This window comes from Arabidopsis lyrata, assembly GCF_000004255.2.
Source record: "Arabidopsis lyrata subsp. lyrata unplaced genomic scaffold ARALYscaffold_2, whole genome shotgun sequence".
In the NCBI taxonomy this organism is placed as follows: domain Eukaryota; kingdom Viridiplantae; phylum Streptophyta; class Magnoliopsida; order Brassicales; family Brassicaceae; genus Arabidopsis; species Arabidopsis lyrata.
In genome coordinates this window covers 19,020,829-19,045,328 of record NW_003302554.1, presented here as the reverse complement: position 1 = coordinate 19,045,328, position 24,500 = coordinate 19,020,829, and the positions used below count along the sequence as shown (strand labels likewise).

General features: G+C 36.8%; 5 protein-coding genes, 2 long non-coding RNA genes and 1 other non-coding gene across 15 annotated transcripts; 4 read left to right on the top strand and 4 right to left on the bottom strand.

Moving 5' to 3' along the window:
- Positions 1–18: 18 nt before the first annotated feature.
- TRNAS-AGA lies at positions 19–100 on the top strand. Its single transcript has one exon. It is a non-coding gene; the product is annotated as a tRNA-Ser (tRNA).
- Positions 101–4,105: 4,005 nt separating this feature from the next.
- Positions 4,106–5,680, top strand: LOC9323894 (F-box/kelch-repeat protein At1g80440). Its single transcript, XM_021035442.1, has one exon. It carries the CDS (start codon positions 4,472–4,474, stop codon positions 5,537–5,539), a length of 1,068 nt encoding a protein of 355 aa, XP_020891101.1. The 5' UTR covers positions 4,106–4,471; the 3' UTR covers positions 5,540–5,680.
- A 1,008-nt stretch (positions 5,681–6,688) lies between these two features.
- Positions 6,689–7,745, bottom strand: LOC9325356 (VQ motif-containing protein 11). The gene has a single exon (XM_021035443.1). The coding sequence runs from the start codon at positions 7,473–7,475 to the stop codon at positions 6,933–6,935; it is 543 nt and encodes a 180-aa protein (XP_020891102.1). The 5' UTR covers positions 7,476–7,745; the 3' UTR covers positions 6,689–6,932.
- Positions 7,746–10,948: 3,203 nt separating this feature from the next.
- On the top strand, positions 10,949–12,016 carry LOC110230799 (receptor-like protein 2). Its single transcript, XM_021034729.1, has one exon. It carries the CDS (start codon positions 11,445–11,447, stop codon positions 11,958–11,960), a length of 516 nt encoding a protein of 171 aa, XP_020890388.1. The 5' UTR covers positions 10,949–11,444; the 3' UTR covers positions 11,961–12,016.
- A 427-nt stretch (positions 12,017–12,443) lies between these two features.
- Positions 12,444–15,150, bottom strand: LOC110230800. Of its 7 annotated transcripts, none has more exons than XR_002333966.1 (8): positions 14,873–15,150; positions 14,582–14,640; positions 14,378–14,417; positions 13,950–14,212; positions 13,278–13,804; positions 13,123–13,181; positions 12,712–13,021; positions 12,444–12,664 (listed from the first exon to the last, which is right to left on the bottom strand). It is a non-coding gene; the product is annotated as an uncharacterized LOC110230800 (long non-coding RNA). The 7 variants fall into 7 exon arrangements; XR_002333967.1 differs by having other exon boundaries at positions 13,123–13,161; XR_002333962.1 differs by having other exon boundaries at positions 13,123–13,583; positions 13,688–13,804.
- Positions 15,151–16,034: 884 nt separating this feature from the next.
- Positions 16,035–18,524, bottom strand: LOC9325355 (glycerol kinase). Its single transcript, XM_021034728.1, has 4 exons — positions 18,167–18,524; positions 17,672–17,893; positions 16,540–17,506; positions 16,035–16,429 (listed from the first exon to the last, which is right to left on the bottom strand). Exons 1-4 carry the CDS (start codon positions 18,298–18,300, stop codon positions 16,184–16,186), a joined length of 1,569 nt encoding a protein of 522 aa, XP_020890387.1. The 5' UTR covers positions 18,301–18,524; the 3' UTR covers positions 16,035–16,183.
- Positions 18,525–20,863: 2,339 nt separating this feature from the next.
- LOC9323892 (pyrophosphate-energized vacuolar membrane proton pump 1) lies at positions 20,864–21,861 on the top strand. The gene is made up of 3 exons (XM_002889245.2): positions 20,864–21,146; positions 21,269–21,328; positions 21,404–21,861. Exons 1-3 carry the CDS (start codon positions 21,036–21,038, stop codon positions 21,623–21,625), a joined length of 393 nt encoding a protein of 130 aa, XP_002889291.2. The 5' UTR covers positions 20,864–21,035; the 3' UTR covers positions 21,626–21,861.
- A 677-nt stretch (positions 21,862–22,538) lies between these two features.
- Positions 22,539–24,417, bottom strand: LOC110231109. Of its 2 annotated transcripts, none has more exons than XR_002334204.1 (5): positions 23,946–24,417; positions 23,680–23,800; positions 23,516–23,599; positions 23,150–23,265; positions 22,539–22,979 (listed from the first exon to the last, which is right to left on the bottom strand). It is a non-coding gene; the product is annotated as an uncharacterized LOC110231109 (long non-coding RNA). The 2 variants fall into 2 exon arrangements; XR_002334203.1 differs by having other exon boundaries at positions 23,150–23,262.
- Positions 24,418–24,500: the final 83 nt, after the last annotated feature.

The following is a 24,500-nucleotide window of genomic DNA, read 5'->3' as shown; positions in this document are numbered from 1 at the left end:
ATGAGACTACAAGCAAAGGTGGACGTGCCGGAGTGGTTATCGGGCATGACTAGAAATCATGTGGGCTTTGCCCGCGCAGGTTCGAATCCTGCCGTTCACGTTTTTTTATTTTTTGCTTTGACTCTGCCCGTTTAGATTTCTTTCATTTTTTACTTTTGCAGCTGGAGGTTTATGAAAGGACTATTACCATTACTAAATTATTCCTCGTTTCAATATTTTTTTATGAGTAAGTACTAGGAAACTCTTTACTTTAGTCTTTAATTTTCTCTTTTCTGAGGTTTCACAACATTCATTGGCTTCAAATAATATATGAATCCCCACCCAATGAAGAAAACGAAATCCACGCACACATCCTCTTTCCTAAGTAACAGTATATCTCATGCTCGTCCGTATAATTGATGTGTCATGTCTCATTCTCATAAAAATTCACAACACAAACTCCTCATATCTGTCTTTCTTATCCTTCTCTCGTTGCGTTGTTTTTTGCTACAACACTATTCCATGGCTAAATTTCTGAATATCAACGAGTCAAAACATGTCAAAAGTCTATCTTTACTTTGTCTTTAACGTTCCCTTCTTTAGCCGCAAACTGTTTTTGGACTTTTGAACCCATTTCCGAAATTTCAGGGCTTGCTTTCTTCAAAGTTACGTACTATTAATATGCCATCGTTACGACTCACGTGGTTAGTAAGTAAGATATGCTTATAGAAGGAGCTAGTCATTGGCTTTGGCACGTTCTGTCCTCGTTTGACTTAATTAAGCCATGTTAATTTGACCGTTGTGTTGTCGTTGGTCTGTTCGACGCTAGCTATCAGTATATATAATAAATGTGTTTTTTTCGCTAAATTCAGCTGATTTACCTTTATTTTTGCTTTCCCTCTCGCTTCGAGTCACTTTAAACTTTAGATCGAAGCGTATTGGGGTTGTTGTTTAGTCATCCTGATTTTCTTAATCAATATAAATGATCATGTTGTCAATAACAGTTCCTAAAAATGTTATCAAAAAACTATTTTGTCAAAATTTATTCCTCAAAATAACATTGAAAAGTATTAAGGGCCTATGTTAGCAAGCAAAGATCAATGAGAGAAGAAATATTGGACTTGGCCTGCTTTGTTTGAACCTCGAGGATTTTTTTATTTTTTTAAGTCGATAAATTGATATATGCCAGGTTCAAAAAATCGTTAGACGCTAGTCGGGCGCTGAGGATGGGCCTAGCGTCTAGCAAGAAAATTGGCGATTAAACGGAGATTAATCGGGATTAGTTTTAAAGCTATTTAATATTGTAAAAACATATTAATCCATTATAAATAAGAAATTTATATAATACTATTGTTTTTAAAATTACATTAAACACATGAAAACAAGAATTTAAGGTCAAAGTTATGATTTTAATATAAATTATGAATATACATTAGACGTTTTGAATTTTAGATTAAAAAAAAAAAAATTGGGGTTGACTAGACGGGCAAAAATCGAATCACCGATTTTTTTACCGATTTAGACAAAATTACCGTGGTCCCTACCCGATCAGCGCGTAGGCGCCCGATTTTTAAAACATGGTTAATCATATATCTACATATGTATGATGAATGATGAATCTTGAATGATGAATGATGAATGATGAGTGATGATGAATGAAAATAAATGATTGTTCCGCGCACTTATAAAAAAAAAGGAAAGAAATACAATTACTGGCAGTAGAAGATACAAAGTCCACGTCAGCTACTGGATAACTATCATAATGGATAAAAAGGACGTAAAATAAATACATAAAATGAGCTCATCCTGTATGTACTTTTTAAATTGATGTCGACTGCATAAATATCCAAATTCTATTGCATGTCTTCGTAACAATTTGCAAAATAAATAATGCATATATGGTCTGAAGTCATCGAGTGCCTAAGCGTCGAGTCAAACTATCTTTGAGACACATTTAGATATCTTTCAAATGACAGCTTTCCTATGTAATTGGCCAGCGTTTTCTGCGGTGCTAAATCTCATATATCCTCGATCATTTTTATTGGTTAGCTCACATCGATGTTTTTTTTTTTGGTGAGGTTTTCTACGTTGCTGGTTTGATGCGAGGCTTTCTGCTTCTAATTTTACGTTGCTGGTTTGATGCGAGGCTTTCTGCTTCTAATTTTACGTTGCTGGTTTGATGCGAGGCTTTCTGCTTCTAATTTAATCAAATATCGACATAATAAAAAAAAAAAACCGAGTCAAATAAATCCATTCCCCTATCGTTCTCAGTCACATATAAAAACCTAAATTATTTCGAGTTTTCATTTTTCAATTTGTCAATTGCTTGACGAATTTTCTTGTGACGAAAATACCTTTTTTAAAATATGAATAGTTGAGTGAGACCGCAGAAGAGTATGAGTTTTGAAAAATCGACACGAACATTGATGAAGTGGGTCCAACACTCCCAGTACTAGTCTATTCGAACTATTCCTATCTATGAAGGAACGGATTTGCTTCCGTCGTTTATTTTTTATTGTTTTGCTTTATCAAAGAGCCAGCCACCCGACGAATCACGACGACTCTTCTTCCCTCTTTAAGGATATTGACGCCGTGTCGTTTTGTTCTCGTCCACCGTTATAGTCATTCAGACGCCGTGCCGTTTTGTTTTCTTCATGTTCAACCTTTTTGTCAGCCCGTTTTATGAGTTTTATCCCACGGCGCCCTTTCAATTAGTTTATTTGTTGTTATAATATTGGATCGGAGTGTTTCATTGTCCCTATACGGCAATCCATAGTATTATATCTTTTGTCCAATTAACCAAACCTTCAAGTTACATGTATTTACATATACATGAATGGATGCATAGTAATCATAAAACTATTATAAAAAAAAAATATACATGTGGTGGACACCAGAAGAACTAGTCATATTAGTCCAATCTGCATGGAACATGCTGCTTCCCGAGTATAAAAGATGAGTGTATATATAGAATTGTCTTTTATACGTTACATATTAAATTACTAAGCATTATAAATGATTTAATCAAGGGATTATTATTGTACGTAATAGTATAACGCAGGGTATGGAGACAAACTTTCGTTTCTTTAGGTCACACGCGTTAAGAAGCTTAGTAAAGATCATATATAATCACGATAAAGATCTATATGCTTGTTATATATTGTAACTACATTTATTAAAACATAAATCTTTGTACATCGGTAATAGTTTAAAGATGTCGAGTATTGAATACTGCTAGCATTTGAATAATAATACATACAATCGATTGTTTATGGCCGACCGAGGATAGACACGCACATACAGACAACAAGCGAAATAGAAAATCAAATATCTTTTATAAAAAAATATGGAAATTCTTGAAGTGGTAGAGAAAATATAATCTAGGACTTTTAGAGGAATGACTCCAAAACATTAGTTTTTGAGCTGGATTTGGATTTAATTTCATTTCATTTTAATAAAACGTCATAATTTCAGGTTCAAAGTTGACATAAAGTTCTGTTGCTTATCTTAACGTTAAAAACCAACAAAACAAAAAAAGTTGTGTTGTTTAGAATTAGGAAATCGATTTTACAGAGTAAAAGGGTGTGTGTGGTCCGATTAATATTTTAATATATGAGAAAAGAAAGGGTGTGAACTAAAATATAGATTCAGAAGGTACATTCAAAAAGTACAGTCTTTAATATGTAAGTGGTAATTAGTTTTAATTTATCCTTAAAATTAATTTTTTTTATTGTTTGTTGCCGAAAAATATTTGGATTCACTCCTAAAAGTAATTGTTCTTTGTTGCACACTAGTAATTAAGTGTATATTCTTCAACAGTTGGGTATATTGTACAGCACTAGATATACAACAGAGTGAAATATCAAAACCCAAAACTAGAATCAGTATTAGTCCAAAGGCCTCCTTATTCGGTATTATATTTTACCATCTATGTAACCGTCCCATCTAATGTTTGGATATATTGTATTCTGTTGTTGACAGGAATTCAAATAGAATATCACAGAAAAAACATTTAGATATAAATATAAATCAAAAAAATATTTCAGGAGAAAATAAAATTGGATATGACAGTCATCAACTTGTCCCAATTGATCCAAGTCTCCATCTTTAAGAGAAGAAAAAAAAAGAAAAAAAAGTCTCCATCTTTAAGCTCACACAACCATTAACCGTTTTTGCCTATACTAACTCAAATTCCGTTATCTTCATTTCATTTTATTTTAAATACACTTGACAAAAACTTGTATTAAAACAAAAAAACGATGAATGAATCAACAAGTTTCTAGAAACACTTATCTTCAAATATCTATAAAGCGGCACACTCTCCTCATCATCATCATCATCATCATCATCATCATCATCTTCAACCTTCTCTCAATCCGAAACCCCTCTTTTACTAAAACTGTTTCAATATCTCTCACTCTTCTAAAGGTTCAATCTTCTTCACTTTTCCACAACAGATAAACAAAAAGCTCCACTCTTTCAGACTTTCTCGATGGAACTTATCCCCAATCTTCCCGACGACGTTGCTCGCGAGTGTCTCCTTCGCGCCTCCTACAAACAGTTCCCTGTCATCGCCTCCGTTTGCAGAGGCTGGAACCGTGAAGTCTCTCTCTCTGACTTTTTACATCAGCGAAAAGCTTCACGCCATAGCCAAGAGCTTCTTATTCTCTCACAGGCTCGTGTCGAAGACTCCTCTGGATCCGGAAAGATTTTCGCTACGCCTGAATACCGGGTCTCTGTTCTCGAATCCGGGTCGGGTCTTTGGACGGAGCTTCCTCGGATTCCGGGTCAAGCCAAAGGACTTCCTCTGTTCTGTAGATTGGTTTCTGTCGGATCCGATCTTATTGTCTTGGGTGGCCTTGACCCGGTTACGTGGCAAGCCTCTGACTCGGTCTTCGTCTTCAGTTTCCTCACTTCCAAATGGCGCGTGGGAGCAACCATGCCAGGTGCACGGAGATCCTTCTTCGGATGCGCTTCGGATTCGGATCGGACGGTGTTGGTTGCGGGTGGACACGACGAAGAGAAATGTGCGCTGACGTCAGCAATAGTGTATGATGTGGCAGAAGACAAGTGGACGTTTTTGCCGGATATGGCGCGAGAACGAGACGAGTGCAAAGCGATATTCCACGCTGGCAGATTCCAGGTCATCGGTGGATATGCCACCGAGGAACAGGGGCAATTCAGTAAAACCACTGAATCGTTTTATGTGTCTACGTGGCAATGGGGTCCACTTACGGATGACTTCCTCGACGACACCGTTAGCTCTCCGATCTGCGCCGCCGGTGAAAACGGAGATTTGTACGCGTGCTGGCGTGGCGATGTGATGATGTTTTTAGCTGACACGTGGCAGAAGGTGGGCCAGATCCCTGCTGATGTGTACAACGTGACTTACGTGGTGGCAGTGAGGCCGGGGAAGCTGATTGTGATCGGCAACGGCAAGGCATTGGCTGGATACGGTGAAGCCACCGTAGGGTATTCATGTGATTTAAGTAGCGCACGATGGGTAAAATTGGAAACACATGTTGGTCATGTTCAAGCTGGTTGCTTCTTGGAGGTCTAATGTAAAACCTCCAATCTTTGGAGTCTGGACCTAAATCCCAACAAATCATTCGGTTTTCTTGTGTGTTAATGTATAAATCTTTTCATGAACAACCAAATAAAGAAATTTAGTTGAGTGAATATAGAATATGGTATTTCTTCATTTATAGTGTGTCACGTTTACTTAATATTTATGTTCCCTCCACAAAACTAAAAACTTCAAAAGGAAAAGTCGAACTTTTAAGTTTCCATGGTTAACCGCTATTGTCAAGCAGAAAAACTTTCGAACATTTGTTGACACAAACTAAAATGAAAGGAGCCTTGATTTGGTATTCAAGAACTTTAATGGGTTTCATTCTTGACAAGCTCTATTAATTTATTTACTTCAGGCCCAAATAGACCAGATTTTGAATGATGATCTTTTGGTCTTTAAATGAGCTTTGGATGGGACTTGAGTTATGTATTTTGTAAGACAAATGGACGGCTAGGATTTGAGCAGAGGTTCGAAATATGGATTACACCTGAGGGGCAGAGTTCGAAGATAGACTGACAACAGACTTTAAAGAGAGATGCAGAGACACCCTCTGTTACAAGTAACATCTATTTAATATCGATACTCAAAAAAAAAAAAAAGTGCATTATATTTCAGCAGGAGAATTGAATCGTAGCCGTTGAATCTGCAGAGGAAATAGGCGCCGCTTCATTCTGCGTCACAGCTTTGTCATTAAATCTAACGGCTGGCACACAAACAATTGAATTGGAGCGGTGTTACACTGTACCCTATCACCACAGAGAATTTAGCTTTTGTAGTTTCTTTCTTAACCAAAAAGTCAACACATTTTTGTATCTATTAGAGTCGGCCTATGTAACCTATCTTTTCATTTATCTCCTCCATACATACATCATCAACTTTATTGTAAGGACAATTTAAGATACGAAGATTACGTTTCATAGTTGCATGTAGACTTGTCAACGAGTTTTTTTAAAAAAATTGAGAATTGTGATTCTGATTATCCTTCTTTTCTATATATTCGAAACTACATAGCGTGTGTTTTTGGATCCCACGTATTAATCGTTGTTTACAAACACAAATTAGATAAAAGATCTAAAAAGACGTTAATATATATTCGTGAAATGATGTCTTCCTTGACTAATGTAAGAAACTGCCGCGTATAAAATAAGATTTTAATATTCTAAAAGGAAGTGGACTACACGCGCCGAAATAGTTGACCCTTCAAAAAACGTTTAATGAAGGATAATAGAAGAAAAAGGAGTCTAGGTTAAATGGAAAACGGATATTAACGATAGCCCTAACAAAAATAGTAAAAAGCAACAGCAAATATCACGTGTCACCCCAACTTACGATTAAAATAGCCTAATTGAACTCAAATTACGATTAGAGAGCTCTAATGATATCAAGAGTCGCGATAATTATCTTCATGAATCCGGTGAGTAGTGCCGTTAGGAGAACGAAGAGGAAACAGTGGCAAAAGCTCCGGTGCTGGCTCAGCGCCGCTTCTCGGACTCGGAAGGAAGTAGAACCCTTTATCCGCTATGGCTTTTTGCTCTTCCTTGTCCGGTTGCGCGTGGTGTTCCTCACGCGCTGAATGTGGACTCACGCGCGCCCAGTATGGGTCCAGGTGAGAGACGGGAGAGACGAGGAATCCTCGGTGGAAATGGCTGAAAGCGTCCTTGGGGTTTGTGATGTTGTTGACCTTCAGCTCCATTTTCTTTGATGATTGACGCCGTTCGTGGAGCTTGAACGCTGGCTTTTTGGGAGTTAGTGGAAGCTTCTGGTGTGCGGCGGAGACGGTGGAGAAGGAGGAGGAGGAGGAGATATCGGGTGGTGCTCCGGTGAGCTTTTGGACGATGTTACGGAAATTAGAAGGGTCTGCTTGAACAAACATGGTGTTTGGGTCGGTGGCATAGCTCGGCGGCTGCTGGTGCTGGTGGCTCATGGTGGTTAAGATGATGACTAAAGAGATGTGTGTAGTTGAAACTTTGAGAAGAGAAGAGAAAATTGTTTTTTTGTTTTTGTCTAAAAGACATTCGTCTGCCTACTGCACAATTATTTAAAGAAGACCCTCTTGTGTGTTTGTGTTTTTATTGACATTTTTGCCAACATATTAAATTTCGTGATTAACAAAAGTGGCTAATATGCTTTGACTTTGCACGTCTGGAATTTTTTAGTTGATAAGTTGACTAAAAATAAATAATTATTTAGTTGCTAATAATTCACTAATATTTATGATTCGAACACGGATTTAAACTGTTTATAGATGATTATAATGTCAAGGTCAACGCCAAAGCTAGCAATACATTATTATTAGAAGCCCTGTGTTGCCAATTCAGTACCTGGGAACAATATCATACAGATGAATATGTGATATTGAAACATTTAATTTAGTCGGTTCATTGTTGACTCGGCAAGCAACTTAATGATATTTTCAAAGCATTCCACTAGTCTATGATATTCCACTTTATATTTCCTTGTACACAAACGTTATATATATTTTTTATTTTTGTACACTATAATTTAGACGTGGTTGACGAAATGATATGTAATACAAAAGAAAACCTAGAATGTTAATGTTATAATCTTTGTAGGCAAGATGCGTAATGATTGATCCTGGCCGTGAATGTAATAAGCGTAATTAACCACGTCCATGATTTTATGATTTTTCGAATTTTGAATTTCCCAAAGAAATAAATGCAGTGACGAGAAGGGCATCAGAACTTCCCCTACAAAATTTATGGAGGTTCAAAATTTGAAAAGTAAAAATTAAATGAATTAAAACCGGTACATCGTTGAGTATTAATAGAAGCGATAAAGTTTTTGTTGTTGTTGTTGTTGTTTTCTTATAGATTGTGATTAAGTTTACTTCTTCTTACCTTACATTTTGTATTGTTGTTGAAACGTAATATATGAGATACATCATGCATCCTATTTATTTAGTGGAGGACAAAGAAATAGAAATGTTCAACATATAAAACGATTTGAAAAAGAAAAGAGAAAAAAGTAATGGCCCTTAGGTTGCGTGAAGGAAGTATGTAGGCAAAAAGCGAAGATTTTTTCTCTCCTTTTTCTTCAGACTTCACGTTTTTTCTTTCTTCCTTAGCTTTGCTTCCATTTGACTCTTTGAACTTTATGTTATGTTTCCATTGAAACCTTGTTTATTAGTATTTCTTTTAGGCTTGAGTAAAAAAATATATAACACTCTTTCTTAATTATTCCCATTTGTCCACTTTTTTTTCTTAGATTTTCGCTGTTTCAGTGGGAACTGATAGAAAAAACTAACATTAATTGCTCGGAAGTTTCTGATTAAAAAGGTATCCAACTAACACCCTTAATAGGAAGTTAGTAGATATTAAAATTTGTAATAACCAAAATAATTTTAATTCTGAAAACTAAAAACCCTAACAAAAATAAAATAGGTGCTGTTAAAAAGAAATTTGAAAGATTTTTTTTTTTTTCAATAAAAAAGTTCATATTAAAGACATATACCATCTAACAAAAAAATTTACTTTGAAACAATGTTGAGCATGGTCAACCAAAATAAGACATTGTTGATCACATTGACTTCCAGAAAAGGCAAATGAACAACGAAAGAACAATTTTATGGTCAAGGGAAGGCTCATTAAGAGCCCATCTGCTTAAAAAAGAAGCAAGGGCTAGGGAGGCCCAGTTTTGAGGTGAAGAAAAACGAGGGAACACGATATATTTTTAGACTTAAATTTTGATTGAAGCAAACAAAATAATTGAATAACAAAATCGGAATTGGGATTCTTTTGAACGAGTGTCGTCGAGCTTAGAGATGAAGACGAGTGCTTGGTATGAGTATAATCGAGGCGAGGGATTCGAGAATTCAAAGTGCGGTTTTATGAAATCGAGAATTACGGTTGTTGGAATTCTTGAGCTTAGTGATGAAGACGACCAAACGGTCCAATCAGGAATGTGCGCATAGTGCAAACAAGGAGGAACTTACCATGTTTTGCAGTTTCTAAGACTATCACAGATGTTTCAGTTATCACTTTATATGATGGAAGATTGGAGAGGGTTTGCGAAATTCACGGCATTTCAGGTACATTTGTTGTTTTCATCAAAAGTGGCTTTGATCCTCGTTTGTTGATTTTGTATGTCATGTTTGTTTTACTTCTGTTTCTTAAAGCCTTTTTGATCTCGGTATCACCTGATTCTGTCCATCTTTCTAGAAACAGCAATTGTTGTCGTTGGGAAAGAATCAAGTGCCATCTTAAAAGCCGACGACTCATTGCTCTCTCCCTACATAGTTCGAATTTTGCTCCCCTGAATCTTTCCTTGTTTCATCCGTTTCAAGAATTGCAAACCCTCATACTTATCTACCAACCTTTTTGGTGGTTTGTTTGCAAAAATTTGAATGCTAAATCTACATAATAATAGGAAAACAAGTTGAATGTTTGGAATCGCTAACGACTAATGCTGGATCCAAAATCCGGTTAGTTTTCATATCATTATGTAACTAGTATCCAAAACAATAAAAAAAATTTAAACAAAACAAATACAAGAAAAAAATTCGAAAAGAAACAAAATCAAAATTTCAAAAACTATTTTTAAGAATCCGAATTAAAAACTTGAATGCTAAATCTACATAATAATAGGAAAAACAAGTTGAATGTTTGGAATCACTAACGACTAATGCTGGATCCAAAATCCGGTTAGTTTTCTTATCATTATATAAATTTAGTATCCAAAACAATAAAAAAAAAAATTTAAACAAACACAAAAAAGTTTTTGAAAAAATCCGACTATAAGAAAAAAACATTTTTACTACCAAATAAATAATTATTAATTTTTAAAAAGGAAAAAGAAAGAAAGGATAGAAATTCGTTACCAAGCAATAGCAAAATGTGTTGTCTATCATTCCAGTGAAACCAAACAGTCTTGGGGCTGCACCCACTGATTAATTTGGCGAATCAAGAATAGGAACCTACAATAACAAGAAGAAAACTAATTATGAAACAAAGTGATAACGGACAAGACAAACTACAGGTTAGGTCAATTTCGTAAAACTACTACAATTTGCAAACTCTAGTTCCTCCGATGAAACTGCGTTTAGAAAACTAAATATTGATTGACCTAACTCAAAGAGACCTTTTTTTGTGCAGCAAGTTACGCTAAGAATTAAAAATCCAAGGTTCCAAGATATCAAATAGGAAACTAAGCGAGAAGCAACAAACCTGGCTCTCGTGAGTCGTGACAACGGCGCATATGATGCATCATCCATGCATGGTTTGCGTCACTACCTCTGATCCTCGGTGAGATCCTCCATGATTTTCCAGAGATCGTGAAAAGCAAAAAAACAGAGAGAGAGGATAAGAACAGTGGCGAGATCTTTAATGGTGTGATCAAACATGAGTTACAGTTCCGACGGCATTGGAGCAGATGGATGGTGATCATCGAGCTTTGACGTTCTCGTGATCGGTGAGTTCGAGGAACAGAACTTGATCAAGAAGAAACAGAGACTAAAAAGACAAAAGAAGAAGAAGGTGGATTTTTGTTTTCGAAGAAAGAGGAATTATGATTTCTCAAAGAAGCTATTTTGTTATATAAAGGTTGCCAACGGAAAAAAAAGAAGGAATTGTTCAAAGAAAAGGAAATTACTCATACAAATATAAAAAAAGGAAATTGTTTATATCGATAATAAAAAGTTACCGTTACAACAGCTGAATTGAGGTGACTTGCGTTTATTGTAGTTAACTAGAGATTCAAAAATTGATTACCGTAGATGGTCAGATGATCATAGCAATCGACTATTAGAGATTGTAAACAACCGATTTTAATTATATATATAAAAAAAAAAAAAAACTTGAGAATGAATAAGATAATATCAGAATCCATATCACGTAGGTGAATAATAATAAACATTTTTGATAGACAAGAAGAAGCTATGTTTGGACTCGATCCCGGAAGAACTCGTTCATTAAATCTGTCTCAAAATTCCTTGGTGGGTTCTATTCCTGAAAGCTTCTCCCAGTTGAAGGACATTGAGAGCCTTGATCTTTCCTTTAACAAGCTTTACGGTCCTATCCCCACTCCCCTGACAGGGCTCATTAATTCTCTAGCTGTTTTTAATGTGTCTTACAACAACTTATCTGGCTCCATTCCTCAAGGAAAGCAGTTCAACACCTTTGGTGAGAACAGCTATCTGGGCAACCCTCTTCTTTGTGGACCACTAACCAACAGAAGCTGTGACACAGACAATTGGAAAGAACCAGATGAAGAAATATTAATAAACGATAAAGCTAACATTGATGCCGTGGCCTTCTATTGGAGCCTTGGCGTGACGTATGTGACTGTTCTGGTTGGAATCTTTGTGTTTATATGCTTTGATTCTCCTTGGCGCCAAGGATGGTTCCACCTTGTTGACGCTTTTGTCCGTTTGGTTCAAAACACATGCACATAGCATTGGGTGGCTGTTGCGTGGAAAGTACTCTTGTAACGTTTGTACATGTTTGGAGAGATTACATTGTTCTGCCTCTTGGGAAAGTATATATGTATGTCTGTGGTTTATCAATGAACTTTTGTTGAGATTGAACTCTCCGATTGATCCTGCAAAGAAGAAGAACGATGTCAATGAGAAAGGAATGAAGAACAAGGGAGTAAAGAGGTGGGTTGGTGTGATGAAACCCAGAATCTAGAAAGAGAGAAGAAGCGTCGAAGGTTGACGAAAGGAAACGTAGAAGAAGAAGTCAAGGTTTAGTTGTTTTGGGTTAAGATGTGTTTGGGCCTGCAGATTTGGTTTTTGGCCCAACAGAAAATGTCTAGATGGTTTTTGTTGTGACCCATTCGTAGACTTGATGTACTCTTAAGTTAGCTAAGTACCAAGTTAGAATAACAAGAGAAGCTGTTAGGTCTGAATAGTAAAGAGTTGTTAGGAGTTGCTGGAACCTATACACAAGTGGTGTTGCTTGTGTAAGTGATCCTAGTATCTAGAGTTATGGCAAAGAAACTATGTGTGCAAGTGTGCAATCTCTATATATGTGTTTAAGAGATGTTGTAAGTTTTTTCTATCTATGAAAAGTATGAAAGTTTAAGAGAAAAACAAAACAAACCTGTGATCTAAGCAGAAAAACAACATGGTATCAGAGCTCATCTTGTTCTTGGAACCTGTTTAAGATAAGAAGAAGAAAAGTCAAAGTAAAGGAAGAACTCACATGGCGTTGAACTTGCAGTCCTCTCAACTGGTTGCAGTCTTTGATGGTCAGAACTATGAGTTCTGGGCTGCAAGAATGAAAACTACACTCTTGAATAAAGATCTATGGGAAGTCGTCAAAGATGGAGTACCAGAAGCTACAACTCAATCAACTGAAACTCCAGATAAAGGAAAAGATGCTGCCCTGAAGGCCCTAAAAGCTAAAGACACTGCTGCTCTCCAAATTATTCAGCATGCTGTGGCTGATGTGGTCTTTGACAAGATCCTCTCTGCATCTTCATCACACCAAGCATGGAAACTCCTGGAGCACTCTTACCAAGGTAATGAGAAAGTTAAAACTGTTAGACTTCAGTCTTTAAGAAGGGAATTTGAAAACTTGAAAATGAAAGAAGGGGAGAAAGTTAAGACTTACTCGGATAGGATTCAGGCTGTAGCAAATTAGATGAGAGCTCTAGGTGAAGGGAAATCAAACTTTGATTTAGTGGTAAAAATGCTAGCCTCTATGCCAAAAAGTTATGCTGGTCTGTCATCCTTAATGGAAGAAACTAAGGATTTACAAACAGTTACCTATGCTGAGCTGCTTGGATCTCTTGAGGCACATGAAAAGAAATTCTTCCCTGAAGATGAAGAAGATGCAGAAGGAGCCTTTCATGCACGGTTCAGAAGTTTAAATGTGGAAGACAAGAACAAAGAGAATTCAGGTCAAACGAGTTACAGAGCAAAAAGATGGTGTGGTTACTGCAAAAGAGATAATCACAATGAAGATGTATGTTGGATTAAGAGTGGAAAAATCAGACCTGATTTCAACAAAAACAGAGACACTAGGAATTGGAGTTGTTTTCACTGTGGCAAAGTGGGTCATCTAATAAAAGACTGCAAAGTCAAGAATGGAGAACAAGCACAAGTCAACCAAGAAGACAATGAAGCAGAAGAAAGCTACCACATGTTTACTGCAAGACAAGAGGATCAAGAATCACCTGGAGAGAATGTCTGGCTCATTGATAGTGGATGCACAAATCATATGTCTTCAGATGAAAAGCTATTCTCAAATCTCAACACAAGCTTCAATGTTCCTATACGTGTAGGTAATGGAGCTGTGCTGACAACAAAAGGAAAAGGAGACATTGAAGTCATGACAAAAAAGGACAAGAGAATCATCAGAGATGTTCTTCTAGTTCCACAGATCACCAAAAATCTATTAAGTGTTTCTCAAATGATTGAAAATGACTATGATGTTACCTTCGATCAAAGAGGCTGTACCATTCATGATCCAGCTGGGAGAAAGATAGCAGAGATACCAATGATCAAGAAGAGTTTCCATCTAAAAATGTCAGCAAATGAAGAAGCTACAATGGTGGTTGCGAAAGAAAATGTTGAATCTGGTCGTCAAGATGCTGGACACACTGAAGTCGAAAATCAAAAGATGATGCAATCTTGGTGTACTGAGAAAAAAGCTGAAGAGAAGAACAAATCTGTGATGTATCAACCAAAGAAGATCGGAGCTGATGCAGTGAAAGGAAAATCAGTGAGTAAAGGTAAGAACCAGAGTGGTTCTGAACTTGGAAAAGAAGAAAACAAAGCTAAAGAAACCAAATATGTGGTTCAAGGAACCAAGCTGAACAATGTGGTGTTAAAAGGAGACACGATGGAGAAAGTTGAATGCTCACCTAAGATTGAGAGGGAGCAAAAGTGGACTAGAGAAGAGACCTGCAAAAAGGATGCAGAAAAGAATCAAGAAATAGAGAAGAAGAATCAAGTGTCAAAGTATAAAGGATTCGGGTTTCAAAAGAAGGAAATCATTGGCAAAAGTGAAGTCAAGAACCAGACGCTAAAGTTTCAAAAGCAAAACAAGGAAGAGGTAAGAGATTTACCTCTAATTGAAAAATCAAGTGCAGTCAAGTTTGGAGGCATCGATTTCAATTCCGAGTATCTGCAAAAGAAGACTAAAGTGAGGTTAGTTGGGACTGAGGCAGAACAGAACAAGATTGAGGAGATAAAAGCTCAAAAGGGAGCAATGAAACCTAAGAAAAGGCTGAAGTTAGATGAAGAAGAAGAGAAGCGAGAAAGTAAGAAGGCTATGACTTCAGAGGGAGCAACGAAAACCGAAGAAGCAAGTCCAATGGAGATCTCAAATGAAAGAAAGACAATGAAATTGAAAGTACCTGTGAGCTATGCTGATGCACTAAGAAGAGCACCTCCGGTGAAATCTGCGTTCGTTCAACTGAAACCAAAGGTATCAAATTTCACTGTTTTAAAATCAAATCTAGATATCAATCGAAGAGCTCAAGAGGGAGTGTTGAGATTGAACTCTCCGATTGATCCTGCAAAGAAGAAGAACGATGTCAATGAGAAAGGAATGAAGAACAAGGGAGTAAAGAGGTGGGTTGGTGTGATGAAACCCAGAATCTAGAAAGAGAGAAGAAGCGTCGAAGGTTGACGAAAGGAAACGTAGAAGAAGAAGTCAAGGTTTAGTTGTTTTGGGTTAAGATGTGTTTGGGCCTGCAGATTTGGTTTTTGGCCCAACAGAAAATGTCTAGATGGTTTTTGTTGTGACCCATTCGTAGACTTGATGTACTCTTAAGTTAGCTAAGTACCAAGTTAGAATAACAAGAGAAGCTGTTAGGTCTGAATAGTAAAGAGTTGTTAGGAGTTGCTGGAACCTATACACAAGTGGTGTTGCTTGTGTAAGTGATCCTAGTATCTAGAGTTATGGCAAAGAAACTATGTGTGCAAGTGTGCAATCTCTATATATGTGTTTAAGAGATGTTGTAAGTTTTTTCTATCTATGAAAAGTATGAAAGTTTAAGAGAAAAACAAAACAAACCTGTGATCTAAGCAGAAAAACAACAACTTTGCATCGTGAATGATAATGACTCATATATATATATATTCAGAGAGGGCTTGACGTAGGGGATGAGTTTTTGAACGTTACTACATTGAATGCTATTTGTCAAAGGAGAAGAGTTGACAAAAACACCACTTTGATCGACCATGTGTCGTTTATTATTCTTACCCAGTCAATATCTTTTAATCAAGTCATAACCAACATCTACCACATGTTACCCAATGGCTTTTTGGAGAAATGATAGCTATTCCACAAGCTAAACTGTGATTTGTGTAGCCACTTCACTAGTTTCGATTGTTTGGGACAGTATTACTTATGTGTATGGCGTCCCAAAGGATAACTTTGGGTTCAGTTACTGAGTTAGATTATTGAGATAATGCAGGTTATACATCTTTATTGCTGTCATCTGTTGATGTTTCTGCAAATTTAAGGGTTTGACCACAAGCTCTCTCATGTCTTATTATGATGCAAATGCAATCTTACTTCCAACAGAATTAAGCATTGATATATAAATCATTCAAAGACGGTTTACTCAACATATATTAGACGTTAAACATAATAAGACTTGGAAAACAGAGCCCAACTGTGGTAAATAAGAAGTAATCTCAGTGATCAAATGATTCAAGTTTTAGATAGAGAGATCAGCGAGATCAAATGTTCTTTCCACTGCTTTGCACCAAGACGCCACTTTCTTCTTCCTGGTTTCTTCTTCCATAGCAGGTCTGAAAACTTTGGAGTTCTTCGCCTTCTCTCCTGACTCGAATATGTCTGCTTCCTTCCAGAATCCCACAGCCAACCCAGCTGCATAGGCTGCTCCTAGTGCTGTTGTCTCTATGTCCACAGGCCTCACCACCGGACTCCCCATCAAATCAGCCTGCAACATTTTGAAGGAGATGACAAGAGAATGAGATTAACGTTCGAACAAAACTACACAATCATCAGAATCAGATTCATACGAGAAAAAGAGCAGAGATCAGAACATACCTGAATCTGCATCAGAAGGTTATTAGCTGTGGCACCACCATCAACTCTGAGCAAGAACTCCCCTTTCTCGTTATCTAGGGAACCCTTTTCACCTGCATCTTTGTTCATGGAGTCAAGGACGTCTTTCACTTGGAAACACATGCTCTCCAGTACTGCCCGAGCAATGTGAGACTTGTTGGTGAACCTCGTGATTCCAATGCAAACACCGCGTGCGTCCTCTCTCCACCAAGGCGCAAACAAGCCATTGAACGCTGGCACAAAGTACACTCCTCCTGTAGAATCTACCATTGCTGCCAAATCTTCGATTTCAGAGGCGCTTTTGATTATCCCAAGGCTGTCTCTAAGCCACTGAACAGCAGCTCCTGCTATGGCAATCGAACCCTCCAGTGCATAGTTGGTATGTGCTTGAGGCCCGAGCTTGTAGGCCAGTGTGGTCAGAAGTCCATGGCCTGATTTGATTGGCACTTCTCCGGTGTTGAGAAGAATGAAAGCGCCGGTTCCATATGTACTCTTGGCCTCGCCTTTTCTGCAAGCTTGTCCCAACATCGCGGCATGCTGATCACCAAGACATCCAGCAATCTTGATACCGGGAATAGGCCAGCCTTTGCAGATTTCTCCAATCACTTCTGAATTGCTCACAATCTTAGGCAAGATTTCAGCTGGTATGCCAAGTGTCTTCAAAGTGTCCTGGTCCCAGTTCAAGGTTTTGAGGTTCATGAGCATTGTGCGAGAGGCATTGGTGACATCAGTGACATGTAGGCCGCCATCCACACCACCAGTCATGTTCCAGATCAACCATGTGTCGATAGTGCCAAAGATGGCATCACCTTTCTTGATAGCGTCTTTGACGTCATCCACATTCTCCATGAGCCAAAGCAGCTTCATGGCAGAGAAATATGTGCTTATTGGCAAGCCACAAGACTCCACAAAATGGGATCTTCCTCCCGAGAGTTCTTTTTCTAGTCTCCTGTGAAGATCATGAAAAAGGCTTTCATCAGAAACCAAATCCCTCAGCAACCATGAAGATGATGATATAGTAGACAAACCATACAAGAAGACAGAACAGAAAACAAAGAAAGGGATCAACCCATGAATTTGATTAAAAAAAAAAAAGAAAGTATGTATTATGTACCTGCAGATGGAACTGGTACGAGCATCCATCCACACAATAGCTTTGTGGAGAGGAAGGCCAGTGGATTTGCTCCAAACAACAGTTGTCTCTCTCTGATCTGTCAGCCCAATGGCCTTCAAGCCGCCGTCGACGTTGTGTCCATCGGCAGTGGCTTTGTCGAGAGCCTTTGCAATGCACACTTTCACACTTTCCAGTATCTCCATAGGATCGTGTTCCACCCATCTTCAATCACAAAAAAAAAATCACAGACTTCAACAACAAGATATATCAAATACCACTAAACAAGAGCAGGGATTTGACTAATCCATGGATCTTGGAGATGATCGAGAATGTAATTTGGAAAAAAAAAAAAAACTTTGGTTTGATGGATGGAGATACGGAAATAGTTTGCAATCAGACAAGATCGGGATCATCCACCATAAATAAGTCTCACCTACTTGTCATAACCAATGAATTTAAACCCAAAAAAAAGGCAGAGAGAGAGATTAATTATACCCAGCTTCGGGATAGAACTGAGTGAACTCGACTTGATGAGATGCAACAGCACGAGCATGGTGGTCGTAGATGATGAATCTGGTGCTGGTGGTTCCTTGATCGATTGATCCTATAAAACCATTTTCTTTGGCCATTTCTCTTTCTTTTTTTTTTGTGTGGTAAAGGTGAAGAATAATGCTTTGTTAAAGAAGAAAGATCGTTGAGAGGATACAACTATCTATAATCTATAATATGAATAGAGAGAGATAATGGGAACGACTGATTATAGAAAGCTGAATCAGAGATTTTGTTGGAAACTTCACCGTTTTTTATCCATCTACGCATTTACTCAAGCTTTTTATTGGTGGATGGTCAAGATTATGAGATCATCCCAACTTAAATTCAGCTCCATCTGCCACGTGTCTCTCTGTCATTCGATGATCTTGTAACCGTTTCTATCGTTGACTTTGAACAAACTCATACTAGTATGTCTCTGTCTCCGTTCACAGATCTGGTTATTTTATTTTTTAGTCCTGCTTGTCTGAAGCTATTTTATAAATGAAAATATATGAGATTTAAATTCAATTTAACGGCTGGCCCTTGTTATCTTGAAAAAACGGACCCATAATTAACGTGTAGCTAGCAGCTTCGCTTTTCTTAAATAAAAAGATATGGATAAAATGGGCTTATCTAATTCATAGTTCCTACCAAAAACAAAAAATGGTTATCTACTACTGCTCGTAAATTTGGTGACCTGATTTTACCAATAATATTATGAGGCCGGCCCTAATATATATCATATGTCCATTGTAATAGCAACATAGGTTGGATGGATCGGTATGAATATTTTCATCAACCAACTTTTCTTAGAACATTATCGTATATTCAATTCTAACCACCGGCTAGCTAATAATTCATCGAATTTATGCCACTTTAAATTGCCAAGTTATGGATTGTTAAAAAAAATGATTTTGCATATTTTGATCATTTTAAATTATTTTACTTGTTAAGAGGTAAAATATGATTTACTTTGTAGCCAATATTACTTTTGTACAAATATGCATGTAGTTTCTTTTAATTTTTATGTTAATTTTATAATTTAATTTGAAGATATTAAAGGAATCTATTGTTTGTTTTGAAATATCTTCTATAGCTAGTCTGGAAGAAAAATTTATTTGATGTAGTACAATATAATTTTTTTTTTTTTTTTTTGGGTGTAATACAATATCATTTTTAACAAAGAACTCTCTCTTTATTTGATCGTAGTGGTATTATGTATATATGATTTTGGCCTTGATATCAAACAGTCGCTTGGAGATAATATTAATACTTAGCAAACAAAAATATGAGTAGCTATATATATAGAGCTGATAAGAACCAACTTTAATGTCGTTTGAAGAGATTTGGGTAATTAATTTACATACTATATAGAATTATGGATAGAAGATTTTTGATTAATATCTTAACCACAGAGTCAAACTTTCAAAAAGGAACTCTCTATGATGTTAACGCCTATAAATGTTAAGCTGAGATTACGAAATCGTCATTTAGTGAATATTTCCAATTTTGGTTTCATTCATAATTAAACCTCTTCTCCTCTTTCCCATGACCATCGCTAGTCTATCATGCTGTGGAGGAGCGTAAACAACTCATCGAGAATGCGCCGCATCTTTGTCACGCATAGACGCACTGCGCTGCATGAGTGACACATAAATTGTTTCAGCTAGTTGGAAGTTATATACTTCTGGATGGGACTGAAAATATATGACATGGTCGCAGGACCAAGATTGTTACATAATATTTGTTCAGATATTATTAATTACTCTGCAAAAGTCTACTGTTCTACTGTTTGAGGGAAAAAAAAAAGAAGTCTACTGTTCTATTTTTTTTTTTTTTTGGGTTATCTGATGACTTGATGATTGATTAGGTAGCACGAAGCCACGAACGGCACTTGAGACACGTACAAAGATATAAGTGTATATGACCTTTTACGGCATGGTATGAATGTAGACGTCGAGGAAGAAAAAAAACAAGAAAAGTAGACGTAAGTTGGAGAAAGATGAGAGTGTTGACTAGACTTGCACTGTATCATTGTATTAATATATAAAAATTCAACCTTCCCGAACCGATACCGTAATGAAGCGAAACGATCCAATTCACATTGACTATATAATAATAAAGGTCCCATAATTTAATTGAAAATAATTGATTGGTTTCCTTTTTCAATGTTTCCTGACTAATACTGAAATGAACATATTTTGGACTCAGGAAAATTCAGCAAATCCATTCTGAAACAGATCATTGGATTGATGATTGAAATCCGAAACCAAAATAGCTCAAATGTTTTATCTTTTAGTCCAGTATACGAGAAGAAAAAGGTAAAATACGACAAGGCTTCTTCTATAGTGAGAGAGAGTTTCGAACATTTTATTTAGTGAGCCTAAGACCATCTTTAAAGGTATATCACCTTAGATAGATCTTAAAAATGGTTTTATTATTAAAATAAAAGCTATGAATTAAATGCAGAGAATACTACACTAAAACAAACCAAAAAAGTTTACGTGGCACTAAGACTTGAGGAAGAACAGTTCTTGGGCAAGAACTTTTACTCACCTGTTCTTCTACTATTTACTTATTTTCTAATATTTTAATTCTAAGATCATTACAAAAGTTATTGCGTTGCATATGCCCTAAGCCACGTGTATGTGACGTGGCATTATATCCTATCCACCGCGATAAAAAGTTTCAAGACTAGCAACACGTTACAAATCGTTGGATCGGTGGTAAATTAAAGTTGAACGGTTCGTATAAAAAGTTGTATAGTAAGAAACGTGCACATAACCGTAGGTAAACCTGCGTCAAGATCTCAACTGATGCTTCCATCAAGGAAATGATTCCCCCCGGTTGCCTTGTCATGCTAACGCCTTTGATTGTTGGTTTCTTCTTCGGCGTTGAGACCCTCTCAGGGGTCCTCGCTGGCTCCCTTATCTCCGGAGTTCAGGTAATAAAGCTTGTGAACCAGTAAACCTTCGAGTTTCCGGTTTTCTTCTCCTCATTTCCATATCGGTATCTTGTGATATAAACTTTTAGACTTTTATTGAGATAACCTGTTTATCTAAACAGATTGCGATATCCGCATCTAACACTGGTGGAGCGTGGGACAATGCCAAGAAGTACATTGAGGTAAGGAAGCCTTTTGAGAATTGCGTGAAAACCAAACAAATCAAAGAAATTTAACGATTGCGAAACTGTGTGCAGGCCGGTGCATCAGAGCACGCGAGGAGCTTAGGACCGAAAGGGTCAGAGCCACACAAGGCAGCGGTGATAGGTGACACAATAGGAGACCCGTTGAAGGATTCATCAGGACCGTCGCTGAACATATTGATCAAGCTAATGGCTGTTGAATCTCTCGTCTTTAATTTGCTCCCTTCTTTGCCACACATGGCGGTTTTCTTTTCAGGATCTTCTCCTGAAGAATAATGAATGTGTTGATTCGAGGAGCTGTTTTAGATTTTGTTTAGTGGGGTCATTACCAAAACCTGAAAATGATGTTCTACTTCTCTTTTCTGCTGTCTAGGTGTTTAGCAAACCCACCAACAAAACAAGTGAGATCCTAAATCTTGTTCTATTCGAAAGATGGATTTGTGAACTTGTATTTTCATCTGCTTGTTAACTTGATCTCTTTCATCTGCTATAATAAATTCTAAAAATATCTACACAACACTAAAAATATTATCCCTATAAAAATCAAAAGCCTCTCTCAACCGCAGCCGCTGCCGCATCAAGAAGAAGACTAATTCTCGAGACCAACGAATGTTGTTGTTTTTTAAAAAATTTACGTACGGACGTGTTGTTGACTACCTAAATAAATGGTTTCGATATTTATGCCAACAAATCAGAATCAATCTCATATAATCTTAAACAAATTACGGTTATATCTCTCCTCTGTACCCACCAGAGCCAAAGCTTTTCCTCAGCTTCTTCCTCCAATTCCGAAGCTTTTCCCTTCCGCTGATATTAATTATCTTTTGCGCTACCATCGCTTTGAAACATACTCAACGTAACTATCATCTTTTTGATTTTATAATCGAATTCAGCAACTTCTATTAGAGCTTCATATCAACAAATTTTGCACATCTCTCGAATCGATCGGTGATTGAGATAAATTAGTCGGGTCACTGACCGACCCGGAGTTTTCTTCAAGTCGGCTATCAGATTTAGATGGTGTTTATACGAGTCCATGGACTCTTAATGGGCCTACTATTTATAAATCAATGAGCTGCTCTTTTTTTTTTTTATGTGGCCCATCAATGAGTTTCCAATTAACATTAGTTTCCAACTCTCCCATTATCTTTTTTATTTTTATTAGGGGATAATTGGTAATTGGTAATTGATAATTGAAGATTGCGTACTCTACATTTTTTTTGTTTATGTTAAAATGTGTAAATGTGTAATTCATAAACGGGTACTGAAAATGTATATGTACTAATCTCCAAGGTACTAAAAGGTGGTGCTCTCGAATCTGGTCCCAGGTGTGATGAGAAGAGAACTTAACCCCATATATATCATGGCTTGTAGGCCACAGAAACCGATCCTTGCCGCGCTACTCATGTGGTAAAGGCATGGATATTGCTTACTCTACAAACACACTACTTGGGATATTGTTTTCTATAATAGCCTATGATTATCATGTAACTTATTTGCAAGTTTCACAAAAGCATACACGTAAAAAACTTGATTGCTTCATATGGAAGGCCTCACACAATGGAAATCATATCCTGCAGGAATCCGAATCGTAGTAGTATTTTTCTGATTCTTTCATGGTTTTGCTGGACTGAAACAAAAGCAATATTATACACAAAAAGTCAACTTAATCTTCACAAGGAATAATCAAAATCTCAGTGATTAGAACAAATTTCGAGTTTATATATAGAATAAGTTTTCTAAACTCAAAAACCAGAAGCAATTTTACATGTCCAACGAATATCTGAAATGAAAACTTACCATCAAAGTTGCCTTCCTCTTCAGGTAAAGGAAAATCCAACCAAGGCTCAAGATGCATCATACGATCCTTCCCATATGATCAACTTACAAACCATTAAGACACATGCATGTGACTACTAAACAAAAAGAGATAACTAACATAAGATAAAAGTGATATATATGAGAACAGCTTTTCACTTCACGGGTTAACTAACATTAATACTCTTAATAAGTTTTCGTGCGAAAGTAAGAAGTAAAGTTGATTTTATAGAACCATGTGGTCCTTACAAGAAAGCCATCCTTAAAAAATTGCAAAATATAGTAACCAATTAGTGCTTGTGACTATACATATTGTTAATTTATAATTTAAACTGTCTTTTAACTTACCTTCTTGGTTTGGTAATCTCAATGATATCTTTCAAAATCGTTAGTTTGTGTTCTAGGTATGTTTATTGTAATCATGAAGACACGCTGTAACAGAGAAATGAAGTATTAGAAACAATCTTGCAAACAGATTGCTAATTTATTTTTATTTTTTTTAAAAGCCAAACCTCAACAAAATCACGAGAGGCATTAACCAAAGTGGACGAAGCTCTTGTAGCAGCTTGAACATCAGCTTGAAGATTCTAATTCTGAAACCATTCTTAAATTTTCGGAACCTGCATTCCAACTCTACAATAAACACAAAACAATCATTAAAATTTGTGTCAAAATCATCTATCCATCGAATATTTAACATTCTGATTCAGATGTATGTTAATTTTTAAAGAGTGTAAGAGAAACCTGAAATAGAGATAATGAATTCGAAGATACACACCTATCAAGCCGTTCCATAATAGCAGAAAGAAACTTGTAATTATCCTAATAGCTATCGCAAGAACTTGACGAACCAACATCTCACGATCAGCACGATCCGATTTCCCCACATCCCTCGTCTGCAACATGTTCCCGTCGGACCAGATAGTTTTTGGCTGCCTATGCAGCTAGCGATCATACTATCGATCCCTTGTCTCAGAGATGACAGTCTTCCGATTTGAAAATGATACTTTGATTGACTGAGAGAGTGGGAAACCATAGGATATGAACGAAGTTTGAAACCAAAGAGATCGTAGCATTGTGAAAGACGATAGGTTTTAGGTTTCAAACTTTGATTTATTAGGGTCTTGTGGCGTAACGTTTTTTTGAGGAGGAGAGGAAGAGGTATTTGCGAAAGCTGATGTGGCATGATTTGGAATGAATTGATGGGTTTTTTTTGAGAATTTAGAGTGAGATGATGTGGCATCTTCAGAGGACTTGATAGAGAAGCTGATGTGAACACATTGAGAAGTCTCAATGAGCTTCTTTTATTAGTAAGAGATTTTTATTATTTGTA